Consider the following 16,663-nt stretch of genomic DNA (forward strand, 5'->3'; position numbering starts at 1 on the left):
TGACTGTAAGAAAGCGACTTCATGCCTCCAAGACTCTTCTTCAAACCTCTTCTCAAAACCTTCTCTCTACGGCAAGTACCTACACTATCAGCCGTAAGTGCATCACGATCCGCACGTGATCACGCGTCCCGCGCACCGCGTCAACCCCAAGAAGCTTCAAAGCTCAAGACAACTCCGGATCCAAACCAACTACTCGCACACCTCGAAAGCCTCTTGATCGCCTCACTACCCCTCTTTTAAGTCTCTATCAACAACCACCAAAATGTCCCTCCAAACCCCCCGCATCCTCCCCTCCCACCTCAACGCCTTCCACCCCTCCAGCTCAGCCCCACGCTCAACACACACCGTCCGCATCTTAGGCACAGTGACCGGACTCCGTGGCGACCAAGCCACAATTACATGTGGTAATAATGGCGATGTCACTCTCCTCTTGAAGCCGGATTCGCATTTGCAAATGGGCAAGCTCGTGGAGGTTGTAGGGAAGGTTACTGATTTGGAGGGTGGTCAGGTATGTTGAAGCACGATAGCTATCTTCTTCGTGCAATACGAGTTGCACGTGAAGAATGGATATTTGGAAGGAAGGTCTTGCGATAGTACAAGAGCTAATTTTGTCTCCTCAGGGTCTTGGTATTCGGGTATTGGGCACGACGGACTGGGGTAACCCTTCGGACTGCGGTAAGTCTTTCTTTCTCTTTCACAGTCGCGAAAGATTCGGACTTGTTTTACTGATGTTGATGCTAATGTCATGCCCTACAGACTACAAAATCTACGAACAGGTCGTCGAGGCCACCCACCGCTTCAAGTCTATCTTCTACGACGCAGAGTAAAAAGTGACTGAGCTGAGGTGGGATGAAGGATATGCCGTGTTCTCAGGATCCGAATATTTGTTAGAAGTCATGTCTAGAGGATGGGGTGATTCGATGTTACCATTTACTTGTTTCGTGTCCTCATTGGACTTTTGCATATCACGTACGATTTCATGATCAATGGAACTTTTGTCCACGACAACATTGCCCAATACCCGCTTGAAATCGACCTGCTCTCTGGTTGTATGACCCTGCGTCTTTAAAAGCCCAGAAAATCCATCCGGCTTGAAATTTTAACTCTTAATGATCTATCTGTCTGCCTTATGGTCTAGGTATCTCGCAGTGCATGCTCGAGGAGTTTGATGATTGTTGCACCTATCTCGTGGCATTATCATCTGACCCAGAGTACGAAGTGAGAGATGTCCAAGTTTGATAGTGCAAACCTTTCAGTATCAACTATACTACGGTCCTTACCCACAATGGGTGTAAACGTAAAATGAGACAGGAGCTTTACATCGTAATTAGCCATGAGCTGATTAAACAATGCTGATGTTCATTGGAAAGGTGGGACTTTCTTCACATCATATAGACACCCTTCCGGCTTGACTTTACGCACGTTTCAAGGGCGGCTCAAGAATTCCTCTGCGTTTTCTGCGCCTTCAACATGACCGAAGTGTGCTCTCAGCTCTACTCTGTCACATGGACAATACCACGGTCTACGTTGAAAGAAAGCCCTATGACTTGACTCGATCAATAAAAGTTCATTTTCTCTTCAAAAACGAAGGTTGCTTCGAAGCCCATCTATCTGGTACTTCTGGTCATGACAAATAATAAAAAAGAGAATCATCACGTAAAAACCATAGGACCACCCGTAGGTGAAGACCGGTATGTAAACAAAAGGTAACAAGATAGTGTGTACCTCGCAAGCCTGAACGCCAACGCTAAAAATGACCCAGAAGGATGCAGGGGGAGATAATAAGAAAGAATAAAACATTAAGAGCAAATGCGACAAGACAAGGCCGTTTATGATTATGCGGGGGAAGTGGCTGCCTGGCCACGCTCCTTGGGAGGCTTGCTGGCTTGGGAAGTGGCTAGACCCCCGGGGTCTGTTTGGAGAGCATCGGAGCTGAAGAAGCCCGAGTCGGGGACGACGTTGTTGTCAAAGTTGAAGGGATTGAATTCAGAGTTGTGGAGAGACTCTTTCAGGATGGCCGGATCCGAAAGAATTGCGTTGATTAGGTCGTCGGATGGATTGTTTTCTTCATCGGACGCGGTGGGAGAGACGTAGTCGGTGGGGAGCCAGTCTGCCCAGTTGTTGCCGGAGAACTTGTCATTCTCAAGCTGGAAAGCATTGGTTTCGTCAGTGACCTCCTCGAAGATGTCGAGGATCATGCCATCCAGAGGTGCAAAGGCTTCGGAGTGCAGACCAGCATCAGGCAGTGCGGGAAGACCCTGCTTGGCAGGAGATCGAGTCTGAGAACGAGTAGAGCGGGGAGAATGATCTGCGCCCTCCTGGACGCGCTGCAATCGCTCAGCAGTGAGGCGAGCGGCCCGAGCGGCCGCTGTAGATACCCCGACATCCTTCCGCCTGTTGGCAGTTGGCGAGTTGCAGGGCAGAGAGTGGCGTCTCTCGTGCATGGCACCTGGGCGAGTGTGGCGGCGTCGAGGAGTCGGGCTGACAGGCAGATCGAAGTCCAGAGAAGGACCCTCGAAGAGGTCATCGAGATCATTCTGAGGTGTAGGCGCCTGATTTTCCTTCTCCTGGATATGCTTCTCACCCTTGGTGAAGCGAGGGCTGCGACGAGGCGAGCAGCTATTCACGAACGATGCGCCAAGCTCTTTCATTGGCCCTTCCTTTTGAGAAGAGGCGAAGAGAGCGCGGCGCACAGGCTTGGGTGTGAGCTTGGTCTCATCTGGGGCAGGGAAGTTGCGATTCTCGATATTCCTGGCCGGGCTGGATTGAATAGCAAGACGCAGGGCCTCAATGGCCTCCTCCTGGTCCCAGCGAGGCTTCTCGCTGGATCGTGGAGGCTCAGCACTGTTTGCCCGGCGTCGCTTGTTGGGATACTCTGCTTCCTCATCCGGGTCTTGGGCTTGATCCTGATCTTGGCCCTCGTCCGCATGATCCTCCACGTTAGGAGTAGCGCCCTCCTCATTGTGCACGGAGGATGCTTCTGTGGGGGCAGGAGAAGACTGTGCAGTCCGAACCGACACAGCCTTGCTGCGAGTGCGGGTAGAGGGCTTGGACAAGGGACCACCGCTCTGCTTGCGGTTCCTAGAGGGACGCTTCTGCTTGCCATCGGTGCCACACGCCGGTGGCTGCCGATTCCATCGGTTCTCTGGGCGCATAGTCTTGCACTTATGCAACCAGAGGCCACAAGGGTTGCAAAGCAGGAGTTGGGTCCATCCCTGGTCCTCAGGAGTCACCCCTAGGCCCTTCTTGTAGAGTTTGAACCTGACAACTTCTTTGTTGTCATTTCGCTCCAGCACTTCCCAGAAGAGCAGACCTCGCGTCTTCATCATGCCCTTCGCATCCTCTTCACTACCAGTGATATCTTTGGTCCATGCCCGTCTCCATGTAGGTGTTTCGATAGTTCCACAGTTTTCACAGTAGGGTGGAATTCCACCACTGGCAATCGCCGCGTCCAGCCGAGCCTGGACTTGCATTGCCCTCTTCGCTGCACCTCCACTACGAGGAGCTCTTCGAGTGTACTCAGGTTGAGGTGCCGGCGTCTCGACAATAGAGAAATCGCTCATGGGCCCCGCGCTATTTTGCGAATAGAAGGCACACGGCTGTGGGGGAGGAGCGACAGAGTCACTTGCCGGAATGGCCCTCCTGAACTGTTCCAATTCACTTTGTGACATGGGTGCGGGTGCCAGTGGTTTCGGTGTTGGCCGGGAGCTCATTCGCGAAGATGGTCTAGAGCCAGATGACGTGTTTGGACGTGGAAGTTGTGGTATTTGATTGGACTTCGGCTCCATTAGACCATCACTGACTAGCATGGAATCGTTCAGACCCTCTGATACCAGACCAATGGCACTTGCAGGAGGAGTGGCCTGTACTGCAGAGCGAACTGACCGGTGGCGCTTCTCGCCAGTCACAGGCCGGGAGTCGGCTCTCTGGGAATCCTCCACAGGGGTGCCCGCTCCCTCATCCAGGAGATCATCCAGACCACCGCTCATGAAACCAGAGTCAGTATCCAGAGAGATAGGAGGCAAGTTGGGACTAGATCGGGACGGGAAGCGGGACTCCAAGACTGGAGGTGAAGAAGGCATGTTGAAGGGAGGCTCGAATAGACCTTGGTACCGGTCTTCTGGAGAATGAGCTGTCTGGTCGGTAGCTACATCATCGCTATGAATGTAAGGAGATGTATATGAGCTATTGCTATGCGTTGAGCTCTCCCGCAACAGGCTAGAGGGTAGTCGGACTCGGCGTTGGAAATCTCCAGGCCGAGAGATAGGAGTCGGAGGGCGAACGGGTTCCTCGTGAGATTGCTCTACGGAAAGAGCAGGGTTCACTGGGGTTGGACGGTGGATCCGTACAGAGGCTGCAGTGCTAGCAGCCACTCGCAGGGAGCTAGGCTGTCGTTCAATGTTCATATCAGACTTGCCGGGCCATCCAGCTTGGTACAACTTGGCCCTTTTCCGTTGCTGGGGTTCCACTGCATCCTCATTTCCACTACCATAGCCCGAATGAATCGAATCTCTTCGGGATTGGCTACCAAATTGGTGAAGTTGAAAGTCACTGTCCTGCATGGAAGCACTAGATGAAGGGCGGATATTGTCACTGTGAGAAAAGCTCTGCTTTGGTTGCAGAGGCTGTTGGTAATGTGTAGGAGTGCGAGTTCCTGCGGGGGTAGACATTCGACTAGGCGGACCGAAGGAGTGGGTTGGCGATGACGAACGGATTGACTCGTTGGTAGGGTAATTGTTGGAGTAATCCCGCGGTGTGGTACTCTCACTCAGGAGCTGGTGAACACGTTCGATACCCGATTGATCCATTGGCGAAGTCACGCAACCTTGTTGCTGTTTCCGAGAGGCCTCCAGGAGAGCAGGATTTTGTCGGAGAAAATTCGTCCATGACTGGGCATCGAAATCGTGAGGAATAACATTGCTCAATTCGCGGTACCTTTGCATGCTGTCGATGTATTCGCTTTGCATCACGGTAGGGACTGGGACCAGCCGCAATTTGACTTCCAATGTCTCCTGGGCGCCCTTCGAGAACAGTCCTAGAGGGTTTTTGCACACCCGGCCTGTTACCATCGTTTTGGATTGGTGAGCAGGAGCATCGGGTGTTGGCGAGGCGGAAGCGAGGACCCATGATAGCATTCCCTGTCCAACCAAGGGAGTTTCGTATTCGGAGTAATCGTAGGCGTAGACTGTGTAGTCCTTTCCCAGCTGTGCCACCAGCTCAGGGCTAAATTGGTCCGTGTGAGTATTCCAATAGACCTTCTACAGTATAAGGGGCAAGGGAGTCAAACCTGGCAGAGACAATTGCCTGAATGCATGTTTTCAACTCGATCACACCGATCTGAGTTTGCTCATCCAAAAAGGCAGTTTGGAGATCGAGCACGTGGGGCCACCGAGCGAGGCAATTCGTCTTGTTTTCGTTGTCAAACGTGTACAAGACCTTTAGCCTCATCGGCCGGACGGTAATTCCGTCCTGAGATTCCATCTCAACAAACTCAGCTTGTACACCATGCACGACAGCGGGTTGGAGGACGATGTCGAAAATCGGGAAGATTTAAGAGGGATGGGAGGTCGATAGCGGGTTTCGGAGGTATAAGAAGGCAGGGTTGTAGTTGCCAGTAGGTAGGGAGTGTATGAATGTGGGTATTGAATCGGACAGGATAGGGCAATAAAGCTGGTTTTCATACAACTCGAGTACTCGGAAGGGATGGTTAGGTGGTAGCGGGGCAGTTTCGAGCCAACTATTAATCAACTTGGTCGTCCGGGAGAATCGATAGGATATGCTGCAGGTGGTGGAGTAACTGCAGGCATTGGAATGTTAGCCGGGTGATTGAGAGTGCGATTCCTCGGCAGGGTGCAAATTATAGACCGCCTCTTAGGATGGATTGGTTACGTAGGACAAAAAGGAATTGGAAGACCAGAAGGGACATACACCTGCAGAGGGGAGAAGAAAGGCTGGGAAGAAGTGAGGAGGGAGTAAGGAAGAAAGAAGAGGCGGGGGAGAAGATGTAAAAAAGAGACCTTGCATACGCGGGTTGAAGCTATCCGTCGATCAACAAGCGTGTACGCGACGTGACGGAGCCAATCGCGCAGTGAATGGCCTGAGATCTCAGGCTGCCAACTGAGCAGCTTGCCAGATCACGTGATAGGTCGAACTTGACGGCCGCGCGATCTTCAACAACTCCGACGAGACCATCAAGGCCCTTTTATATTCCCACCTTCCACACACACCATGTCGACAGCTCCGGACCCCAAGATTCAGTACGTTTCAAAATCAATGACTCATCATACACTGAAGTATCTCAGCTGACCCGTTTCCCGCACAGAGACCTGCTCAACAAGCCGAAGAGTGAGCTCACGTATGTCTTTCCACTTCCCTCCCAAGCCCGACCACCCTGATGTTGCCCGTTCGCTCGACCGATGAGCATCTTTGTTACCCCCTCTTTTTTTCTTTCCGAGTGCTGCCTAGTCTCCGGCAATGCGGGGTTGACAGTATCTCCGACCGCGATCTCTTGCTCTCCCCTCGATGCCATCACATTCCAATGCATGCAGGCCAAAGTGTACATAAAACTAATCGTGCATCGCGCATCCTACAGAGAATATGAGGTCGCTCTCGTCGAGGAGCACGAGCTCACCGCCGGCCCCCTCTCGCTTCTGCAGACCGCCACCCGCACACACACTCAGGTCCTGATCTCCTGCCGTAACAATCGGAAGTTGCTGGCCCGTGTCAAGGCCTTTGACCGACACTGCAACATGGTGCTGGAGAACGTGAAGGAGATGTGGACCGAGAAGCCCAAGGGCGGCAAAGGCAAGGGTGTGAACAAGGACCGCTTCGTCAGCAAGATGTAAGTTCAGGACTGAGACGGTTGATGACTTGAGCGCTATCTTGATTACCCGATACGGCTTAACGGGATTGATGATGAGCTGGACCATTTTGAGTTCTTATCAACTAATCTTTCTCCCTTCCAACCAGGTTCCTGCGTGGCGACTCTGTCATCCTTGTCCTGCTCAGCTGAGCGCTTTTCCCGTCATCCTATTTTTTTTATCGCGCACGTTCATCTCACCCGGGTTGCAGCCCCCGGGATCTGGGATCCGAATCTGCAGGGCGGTTGATCTTCCTGCATCGTGCGCCGCTTAAATGCCCACAAAGAGAACAAGCCCTTGTTCGCTTTTTGCTTTGTGGGATCAAAAAAGGATCCCTCATGTAATCGATCTCGATACCCTTTTTCTTATCTAGTTTTTGCCTGACTCTACAACACAACTCCTGCCGCCCTTGCTTCTGGACACCGATAGCGCTTCCCAGATCAACATCCTGTTTTCCTTTAAGAGGTAACGTCGGTCTGTAACGTTACTTCGGCCGAAGCTCGTGGTCAAAAGTTGGATGGATAAAAATGAAACTATCTCCGGCGTTCAGTTGTGTATTTCGGGTTCGATGGATCCACGCTTCTAGAGGTAAGCGTTGGGCGGCGTCATGTCCTTGGAGTAGGAGATGTTTGTTAGCAATGGAATTTTTAGAGATCATGGACGTTTCAAGTACTTTCATTCGTATACGCGCAACTCTGATTGGTTGTAGAGCAGATATCATACGAAGTAACTGCTATCACTCAGCTTCAGTAGCTCTTGCGCCCTCCCTGAGCCACGTCACTGCTCGGCACATCATCGGACTTACATCTCCTTTCACCTAGATACCATCCATATTGACGCCGAAATACCATGGCGACATAACGATCTAGGAGTTCTACAGCCAGGACTATTTACGCCCCGGTAATCTAAATCAGACAACTCGAGAGTCATTATCATCATCACCATGAGATTATATTAGAACAAGACCACGAGAAACAACCAAGGTCCTCGAGCCAAATGAAACGCTATTTATATCGAAAAACAAGGAACGAAAAAGCCATCTTCCCCCTTCCACCAAGAAGCCCAAGACAGATCTATCATATCAAAATCTAAACCGCCTCAGCCAACCCAGTCAAAAACTCACTCAACCCATAAGCACCAGGATCAGGCACCTTCCCAATCCACTCCGACTGCCCACCAACATAAACCGACCTCCCCAGACTAGCCTTCATACTCTTAGTCGACTCACTCCCCTGCTGCGCCGCCGCAGCCGCAACCCGCACATCAAGCGTTTCAAGCAGCGTATCGCAGAACGGCACCAACGCATCAATCAGCGTGCGATCCCCCTGCTTCGCGGGCGTGTACTTGGCCAATGCGGTAACGGAGTGTTTCAACGCCTTCGCCCAGACTTCCGTCGTGACGGGGAGTTTAGAGCCGGTGTCTTGGTCGCGGAGCCCGTGGGCGAGTGCGTTCAGGAAGATTGCGTAGATGGCGCCGGATGTACCGTCCATGACGTTTTCGACGACGTCGATAATGCGGAGGACTGTGGTGACGGCGTCGGGGGTTAGGGCGGGGGAGGAGTTGTCGAGGAGTTTCTGGATGGCTTCAGCGCCGCGCTTGAGGCCGATGCCGCAGTCGCCGTCGCCGACGATGGTGTCGTAGCGGGTTACGTCGGGTTCGGCGGCGATAACGCGCTTGAGGCCGGCGCTGAGGACCTTTTTGATAATGGCTGGGTCGACTGTGATGGGATGGGGTTAAGTTTTAGTTATTCAGGGACGGGTTATGGGGGACAAGAGTAGATGTTGGACTTACGCTCCAGGTTACTCGGGGTTTCGTCGACGAGATTGGATACCTTGAGTTCCACAGATGTATCGATGCGCTCGTTCCATGCAGAGGCGGAGATGGGAGCAGCCCAACCCACAGCTTCAGCAGGGGCATCAATCAGCTCGAGCATCGACTTGCCAGGACCCATGCCATTGTCGGCCAGTTGCAGCAGCGAGATGCTGAAGCCCATACCGTTCAGGCTGGTCAAGAAAGTGCCCTGAAGCACTCGGGCGGGCTTGACCTGGTGATCACGGACCAGCTGACGGTGTACCTCGTCGGTGATACCAGCCAATTCAATAGGGCTAACCCCACCCAGGTTGTTGATCAACAGAACGAACTCATTCTCGGGAGAGCGCTTCACGAAGGCGCGATCAGCATCGTTCTGGTCGAGCAGATGCTTGAGCATAGTCGAGACTGTCTCAACCAGATCGGCCTTTGCGCGGTGGGAGCCAGGCTCATTGTGAATGCCCATGCCAATCTCGACTTCGCCTTCGGGGATGAAATCTTCCGGCACACCACGGCCAGGAACGTGGACATGCTCTAGCGAAGAACCAATCGAGACCAAATTATCATTGGCGAATTGTACAAGCTGGTAAACCTCTTCCAGGGAAGCACTGCAGATATACCGTCAGCATCGACTTTCTAATATCTATACAAATCGGTCCAAACTTACCCAGTCTCAGCCAGAGCACCAGCCATCTTCAAAATGAGAACACCACCAGCAATACCACGACGTCCGACCTTACCACCCTTCTCCCGACCAACACCCACATCATCATTGATAGCAAAGAACTCGGTACGAATACCAGCAGCACGGCACTTCTCAGCAGCCATACCAAAGTTCAACACATCACCGGTATAGTTATTAGGAAGAATAAGGACGCCAGCGTCCGTGGGGACTCTATCAATTGCCGCTCTGCGAATCTGCTCTGCCGAAGGCGAGGCGAAAATAGTTCCAGCAACTGACGCATCGCAGAGACCTTTACCGACGAAGCCCGCAAAAGCAGGCTCATGGCCCGAGCCACCACCGGTTATGATGGAGACCTTGCCGGGCCTGCGGGGAGCATCTGGGCGGCGGAAGATGATCTTGTTTTGGACGTCCAAGGCTAGCGTAGGGTTTGTGAGGGTGAGAGAGTTGAGTGCGGTCAGAACCAGATGGTTCGGATCGGAGAAAAAGTGCTTGGCTAGGGGAGAATGTCAATTTGAGCTTTCTTGTCTGGTTTTTGGGCGCATTTGCCCCATCGCGCAGTATGCGCTTGCTTAATTGGTGACCAAAGTATGGTGGGGACAAGAACGTCGAGGAGACATACTCTGCATTATTATTGATCAAGAAGTCGAATTTTCCGGTTTTTGTTGGTGTCGATCACTTTCGCAATGTATATCCAAATGCGAACCGTTGAGGTATATCGATCTCGAAAATCCGGGGAACTCCACGCAGGACTCTCAGTCGTATTTGTACAATCGTTTCCTATGCGCAATTCGTCGTACGGTGCCGCCAAAAGCCAAGTCGCCAATCGGCAAACTGTCGTGTAATTCACAGGTCCGAGAGCCCGTTGATGAAACTTGGTATCACTGTTGTACAGCGGCTCGCGGATTGGACTTGAAGCGATGCGAAGGCGGGGAAAAAGTGGGGAGTTGACGCAGCGGGACACTGGGATTATTATTCATGTTAGCTGATTTCCAACAGCAAGACCGGGGAGGATGGGGAATTGATTGTGATTTTGGGGGACGCATGAGTGTCTCGAGTGGGGGTTGTTCATATGTAAAGCATTGGGGGAGTAGAGAAGAGTAATTATACCCGTTGGGAAGTATAGAAGAAGTATACACGAAGGCCGAGTATATACACCACTAAGGTCAATAGAAGTTTGGACTACCACGACGAGGGGGAATTCCTCCTCTTTATGCCGAGCTCTAACTAAACTATCAATTCCCACTTGCCACGTTCTTGCTATTTACCCTGTTCTTTTTTTATTTTTCTGATGCTCACATGAACTGATTCCCCATCCCCATCCTGCTCCGGCTGGAGTCTGGACCGTGGGCGCTTCGGCTTACCCTCTACGGATATCCCGCCAACCCGCCCAGGCACCACATTCCGCGACCGGCTGGAAATCAGCCACGACTTCACCACGATGTAATACTGACTTAGTACCAGAGACAGCGGGGAAGAGCTTATCGTCCGATACATTACACGGCTAGCAAGAACGGGTGCAACCGTTCCATGACTTGATAGATCCATTCAATGGTTGATTCTCGCCCGAGTAGTACAGTAGACCAGTAGTACTGTCACGATGTTGCTCCTACTCCTTGCACGCCTGGTTCCCTGGGAGGCTCAAACGGTAGGTTAGCCGGGGCTATACCGCCCACCTGCCGAATAGTAAAACCTCTATGTACTCTGTGCCGCGGACATTAAAATCAGTAATCGCATAAACAACTCGTTAATGCTAGTTGTAGCGGTTACTCCATAAATAATCTCTTAATTCTGAAATCCATACCTATTATCAATGATTTCTGTTCTTTTCTTGAGCTCAAGCTATGATACTGTATGTCTATGCTTACCAAATCTGTCCAGTCAAAAGCGGGGACCAGCGCAAGGCCCCAGATGCATAGGGTGGAGGCAGAAGGGAATCATGAGACCAGCAAAAAAAAAGGCGTGCTCCAGATCGCACCCGTAGTTCTGTAGTCCCGCGCTGTCAGATCGCCGAGGTGGGGTCTCCTGGGGAGAGGTTCGACCGTACTTTATTCTTCCCATGGGAATAAGAATAGCGCAGGGTTAATCATCGGCTTAATTGGTCGTGGTATAGTGCCCACTATAAAGTGTTAAGTACATTATGGGTTAAAAAGAGGTGGCGATGTATTGTCTATTAATACATTTCAAATTGTTATGTTGTTAGCATTCATACCATTGATTGAGTCCTCTTTCCATAGGTTGCAGCATCAAAGAAGTAATAATGATCCTGTTGAAGCACGAATCCTCTGCTGGCCCCACCACAAAGTCACGAGCAGCCCCAGCGGGGCCGGACGCATATTAAACATGCAGATGAGCTTCAGGGTTGTTCCAGAGCATATCTCAATGATTCGGATTCGAGCACGTTGGCATAGACTGTGCCGTGCTCTTGGGTACCTGAATATTGTGTTCTACAGTGGGGTTCCATAAGTTTAAAACCCTGACAAATTTTCAAAATCATTTTATAGTCAGGATTTGAACGATAAACTCAGAAAGAATATCTGTGCTATCAAGAAAGATTATTCGAAAGACACTTAGAAAGATATTTTAAATAAAAGTGATTGAAGCATGCCCGGTTGGTCTGTTTTTCTGGTTTCTAGCCTCGGACTTTTGAGCAGCCACTGTACTTGCTCTTCACCAAGGCCTGGGCCTTGGCCTTGAGAAATTTATCAACTTTATAGTCCATACTGACCGAGGCTCCCCCACTAATGCCGAGTAGAAGGAGATGAACATACATACAGAACAGCTTTGTTTGTTATTTTTGCATTTATGCACTACTAATAGTTACATCAGGCTTTACAAAACTACCCGTAACAATCTCAATGATCAATGATCCCTCCACCTAACAATCCTGAAACCCTGTCCACTGTTGCGATACATAATGTCTACTCGACCTTCTATAGCAGTTTCACCTGTCAAGTCCCCTACAAACCCCTCCGTTCTGCCACCAGTAAGTACTACTAATTGACATACTCCCTCTCATTCTCAATCACATCGCCAAGGACATATTACCAGTTCACCGTTCCCCGGGGCTGGAGCTCGAACCCCCCAAGACCCCATTATCAAAAAGAATGGATAGGCGCCAACTCCGAAGGTCAAATCATAGCTCGATCCTACGGTCTCCAACCAGGACAGCCGGTTATGGAGGATAATGACGGGTGGCACACGATTTTCCTGTCGGACAATAAGTTTTATCTTTGGAGGCGATTGAACGATGAAGTTGAAGAATTTGTGTCTCGAGATATTCATGAGATTGTTTCTTCGATTGCTCAGTCCGGGCTTAGAGAGTTAGCTCGGAAGCCTCTTGTTTAAATTGTAGGGAAAAATGGATATCACTAATACGGGCGTAGACATTTTACACTCCTTTTGTGTAATTTACTGTCACTGAATTATACGAATTACTACTTGCCCAGTTAGTAGCCAATCATTAATGCGTCCCTTGTATCTGGTATCCTGGGGTTCGGCATATGGGGACTCGGAGCTACTCCGATCCTGTAGACTTCTGTTGTCTTCCACTCGGCTTCCACCGAAAAAAACTACAGTACCTTCTCGTGAGAGTATGAGTAGGGGAGTTTAAACTGTTTCAATTCACCGAATAAATTATCATACCAGATACATGTACAATCCTAATGACAATAATATTATTTCGATTGTTCATTTGTACTCAATTGCACAATCCTAAGCGCCAGCCCGGAACTGTACGGTGGGAAAGAAAAGGCAGGGAAAAAAAAACGGCAAAGCCACGCGCCCTGCGCCCTTCCGGTCCCAAAATGGTAATCCCACGCACCGCTAAGAGAGAAGAGAAAAAGAGAGAAAGAAAGAAAGAAAGCCTAAGGTATTACCCTCTATGCCACGTATTTGTATTGGTTGCCATCGGCTCGCTCCATGTAATCTTTCTCGATCAACCTGTGTAAAAGCAAGTGGTTAGCACGGCTGCTCAATGAACTCATAACAGATGAAGCCAAATTGTTTGAATCATACTTCTCAATGTTGGTCTTGATCTCGGCGGGCTGGAGGGTGCCGCGGTGACGAGTGGCCTCGATCACCTCCGCAATGAGCTCGGCATGCTTGATAGTCTTGCGACTCTTCATGATGCGCACAATCGCTGCTTGAGTTTCGTAGTGCCGGTCGGCCGCGACGCGTTCGTGAGTCGTCTTGTTCTCCTCCTTGGTCTCCTTCAACTGGATCTGGTTGATCTTGATGCGCATCTTGGCGTCGGTGAAGCTGGTATTGTAGGAGAAGCTGTCGGTTGTTTCGACCTCTTTACCCTTTGGCGATTTCGTCAAGACGCGGTATTTGGCGCACGCGAGTGACTGCAGCGTTCGCTTCAATTCCGGGTCCGCTGAAGGGATTGTCAGTTAGGCGTCAACTACAACGAGTAAAAAGAATCACTTACAAAGGCCCGTCGCGGCTTGGATCTCCGAGTAGGGCAAGCTTTCATCCGCGCCGATGTCGTTGAAGAGAAGCAGCACAATTGCCTGGAACGAGCTGACCACCAGCTCCTTAGATCCCTTGGGGAACTTGGCCCGCAATTGGCAGTGGGCAAGCTGATGCTTCCAGTTGAGCCGGCGACCGGTGTGTTTGTTGCAATAGAATTCTTGGAAGTCATTGATCGAGGTCGCGATGACCGATGGGATACGGACGGGAACGTCAGCATATGTTGGCCATGCGGCGGCGGAGAGCACATTGACACTGAGGTCAATCGGTGGGCGCTCCTTGCGACTACGCTCTCGGTTGAAAGCAGTGTACGCCGTCATCTCGTCGCGCGCCACTTCCATATCCTTGAACATAGTCTCAAGGTTATGCGTAAAGCTTGATCCACATTCTAGTGAATGTCAGTCAGATGAAAAGCAGGGCCAAAATGGGATTGGACGAGTAAATACCTCTCTTCAAACGTTCCAGCATACTCTTCTCGGCATCGTCACTTGCACTTCGACCCATCAATAAACGCCTCGCAAGGTCGTTCTTGTAAAAGGCTTCGAACACTGCCTTCCCTTGCACAAATCGGAATAGGTCCAGGACTTGGTCGAGCTGGCGGTTGATCTCTGCATCCTCGTCCGCCATTGCACCCTCTTGCTGACTAGCAGGCATCTTCCAACCTCCTTTCAAAAGCCGATCCACATACTTGGCAATCATCTCTCCGGTCTTGGGGTTGTCGGTGCCAGCAGTGGATTCCCCTTTCTTGCCAAGGTTCATGAATTGGCCGAAAGCCTCGCGCAAAGTATGACCAAGAGTTTCGTTCCGATCGAACGACTCGGCAAGTGTATCGTCAAGCTGTTTCTTGAACTGCAGTAGATGATCGACCATATCCGCTTCATTTTTCTCGTCGAACACAATGTTGGAGCCCTCTTCGACGATGAAATGACTGAATGCAGACTTCAATTTGCTTGCCAGGTTTCGCCGGGTGAGAAGACTGTACAGCTGTTTCAGAGCGGTCTTTTTGCCCGATCGCATCAAGCCGAGCACGTCATTCTCACTGAGGAGAACTGCCTCTTGCTCTGTCACCAGTATCTCATCCAACAGCTCGGACAGCTTTTGTTTTGTACTTCGATTTAATGAGAATAGGCCACATCGTTCCACTTCACTTTCGATCAGATGCTGGCTATTCTCAACGTATGAAGCAAGATCCCCGCTGGATTCCCGCTGGGCCCATGATTTAACGAAGTTGCGGGAGTCATCAATAAATAGCGGCTCAAACTCGCTAGCGTAGACATCGAGGCTGTGGAAGAGCTCTATAGCGTCTCGGAGTAACGTTGCGTCGGGGATGATACTGGTCTCGGCGCCACGGTCGACGGCGATGAGATCGCAGGCACCTCGTAGTACTTTGGGCTTCAGGCTCTGGTCAGCGAACACGTAGGCACGGAACTGGATCAGTCCCATTTCCTGGATTACAGGGAAATCCTTTGAGTGTAAGAGGAATGACTGGTCAAGGTAGTAGAATATCCAGCGAACAGTAATCTGTAACAAGTTAGCTCTCAAGGCAATAACCTCCAGAGGCACCAATGACGTACTAGTCTCGAGTGCCAAACCGACCATGCCTCGATCACTGCACGCAATGTATCAACATCGGTTCCACCTCCAGCTCTTGTCACAAGATTGTCCCGTAGCTTTCCAGCGACGTAATCCTTGCACCTCTCCTGTACTTTCTTGGCTAATAGGGCCGCTCGCTCTTGCCGACAAATGTTCTCCGCGCCCTTGTATAGCTCTTCCAACGAGATTTCTGGCTTCTGGCCATCGAAGATAGCTGATAGTGCAGCATCCAGCTGTGCCCATGTCTTGTCAAAGTATGGCTCTTGGTTCATCCGCGGTCCTGTGCGAAGGTTCTTGACGACAAGCTTCTTTGCTCCAGCATGAGGACTGAAGTTGTTCTGACGGCCGTTTGCACTGAATGCCTGTGCTTTTGCTACTGGTGCATTCGCACTTGATCCTGCCATGCTGCGCACGAAAGCGGCGCCGTTCTTGGGCGGGGAACCAGAGAAGTTATACATCCTGTTTGGTGACACCGGGTGGTCAGAGGCGGAGCGTGAAGGTGAGACGGAGAAGCGGGTCCGCTTCGAAGAAGGAGAGAGGTTCTGCGAGAGGGTGTTGCGCGAGGGATTCGAGGAGAGAAGCTCCGAGATAGTTCGCTGGGAGTGCGGTTGTGATGCTTCTCCTTGATCGGAAAGCTTCCTCTTGCCAGTGGATTTGCGCTTACCACTCCGCTGATCGGGGTCGGCGCTCGAGTTCTGCTGCATCCAGCCGGTTCAATCCGACACGGGGTCTTGACAGTGAATGGATAGATCGCGATGATAGATCGATCATGTCTCCGCCAGGGCGGTCTGGGCGGAGTGGTGCGGGTTCGGGAGTTGAGGGGAATTGATGTTGCTCCTCTCTGGCCGAAGGTTCCAACCTCCGCACGGCGATAAGATAGATAGCAACAGCTCCGGGTCCGTGTGCTGGTGACCGTCATAGTTGTCAGTGAACTGATTTTCCTAACATATTTAACCCCCTCCAATGAGCCATTACGACTTCTATCTTGTCAATCCGTAAGCTCACATTCTACATAGTTGTATCTAAATGTCCCAAAATGTGACCCATCATCATGCACGCTGCGGGCACACTAGTCTCTGCTGACATGCAAGAAATATATCGAGATCATTGTCTGACGCCAGCCACCTGCTTCTTAAGCCCGACCTACTGAAAACCCTACCTGTTGATCTACTGAGACCTACAATCTTATCCATGGAAGGCCGACAATATTCCACCAAGTAAATTTGCTTGGCTAGACAAATATATT

General features: G+C 51.0%; 5 protein-coding genes across 5 annotated transcripts; 2 read left to right on the forward strand and 3 right to left on the reverse strand.

Annotated features, from left to right (window-relative positions):
• The first annotated feature begins 181 nt into the window (after positions 1-181).
• N7473_012211 (putative ssDNA binding protein Ssb3) lies at positions 182-1,010 on the forward strand. Its single transcript, XM_057158150.1, has 3 exons — positions 182-508; positions 621-675; positions 757-1,010. Exons 1-3 carry the CDS (start codon positions 263-265, stop codon positions 825-827), a joined length of 372 nt encoding a protein of 123 aa, XP_057004000.1. The 5' UTR covers positions 182-262; the 3' UTR covers positions 828-1,010.
• Positions 1,011-1,835: 825 nt separating this feature from the next.
• On the reverse strand, positions 1,836-5,481 carry N7473_012212 (putative GATA transcription factor (Ams2); the record flags this gene model as incomplete). Its single annotated transcript, XM_057158151.1, has 2 exons — positions 1,836-5,223; positions 5,288-5,481. The coding sequence occupies 2 exons, from the start codon at positions 5,479-5,481 to the stop codon at positions 1,836-1,838; spliced, it is 3,582 nt and encodes a 1,193-aa protein (XP_057004001.1).
• A 747-nt stretch (positions 5,482-6,228) lies between these two features.
• N7473_012213 (mRNA splicing protein SMD2) lies at positions 6,229-7,012 on the forward strand (the record flags this gene model as incomplete). The annotated part of the gene is made up of 4 exons (XM_057158152.1): positions 6,229-6,257; positions 6,323-6,355; positions 6,593-6,841; positions 6,970-7,012. The coding sequence occupies 4 exons, from the start codon at positions 6,229-6,231 to the stop codon at positions 7,010-7,012; spliced, it is 354 nt and encodes a 117-aa protein (XP_057004002.1).
• A 936-nt stretch (positions 7,013-7,948) lies between these two features.
• Positions 7,949-9,980, reverse strand: N7473_012214 (uncharacterized protein; the record flags this gene model as incomplete). Its single annotated transcript, XM_057158153.1, has 4 exons — positions 7,949-8,577; positions 8,652-9,277; positions 9,337-9,847; positions 9,974-9,980. 4 exons carry the CDS (start codon positions 9,978-9,980, stop codon positions 7,949-7,951), a joined length of 1,773 nt encoding a protein of 590 aa, XP_057004003.1.
• Positions 9,981-13,232: 3,252 nt separating this feature from the next.
• N7473_012215 (cullin family protein) lies at positions 13,233-16,121 on the reverse strand (the record flags this gene model as incomplete). Its single annotated transcript, XM_057158154.1, has 5 exons — positions 13,233-13,293; positions 13,369-13,729; positions 13,784-14,212; positions 14,271-15,345; positions 15,399-16,121. The coding sequence occupies 5 exons, from the start codon at positions 16,119-16,121 to the stop codon at positions 13,233-13,235; spliced, it is 2,649 nt and encodes an 882-aa protein (XP_057004004.1).
• Positions 16,122-16,663: the final 542 nt, after the last annotated feature.

The sequence above is a fragment of the Penicillium subrubescens genome, assembly GCF_028828155.1.
Source record: "Penicillium subrubescens strain IBT 31985 chromosome Unknown utg000010l_segment0_segment0, whole genome shotgun sequence".
In the NCBI taxonomy this organism is placed as follows: domain Eukaryota; kingdom Fungi; phylum Ascomycota; class Eurotiomycetes; order Eurotiales; family Aspergillaceae; genus Penicillium; species Penicillium subrubescens.

Coding starts and splice junctions, on each gene's coding strand:
- N7473_012211 (XM_057158150.1), top strand. CDS start 263: ATGTCCCTCCAAACCCCCCGCATCCTCCCCTCCCACCTCAACGCCTTC. Junction 509..620: donor CTGATTTGGAGGGTGGTCAG/GTATGTTGAAGC, acceptor TTGTCTCCTCAG/GGTCTTGGTATTCGGGTATT. Junction 676..756: donor GGGTAACCCTTCGGACTGCG/GTAAGTCTTTCT, acceptor CATGCCCTACAG/ACTACAAAATCTACGAACAG.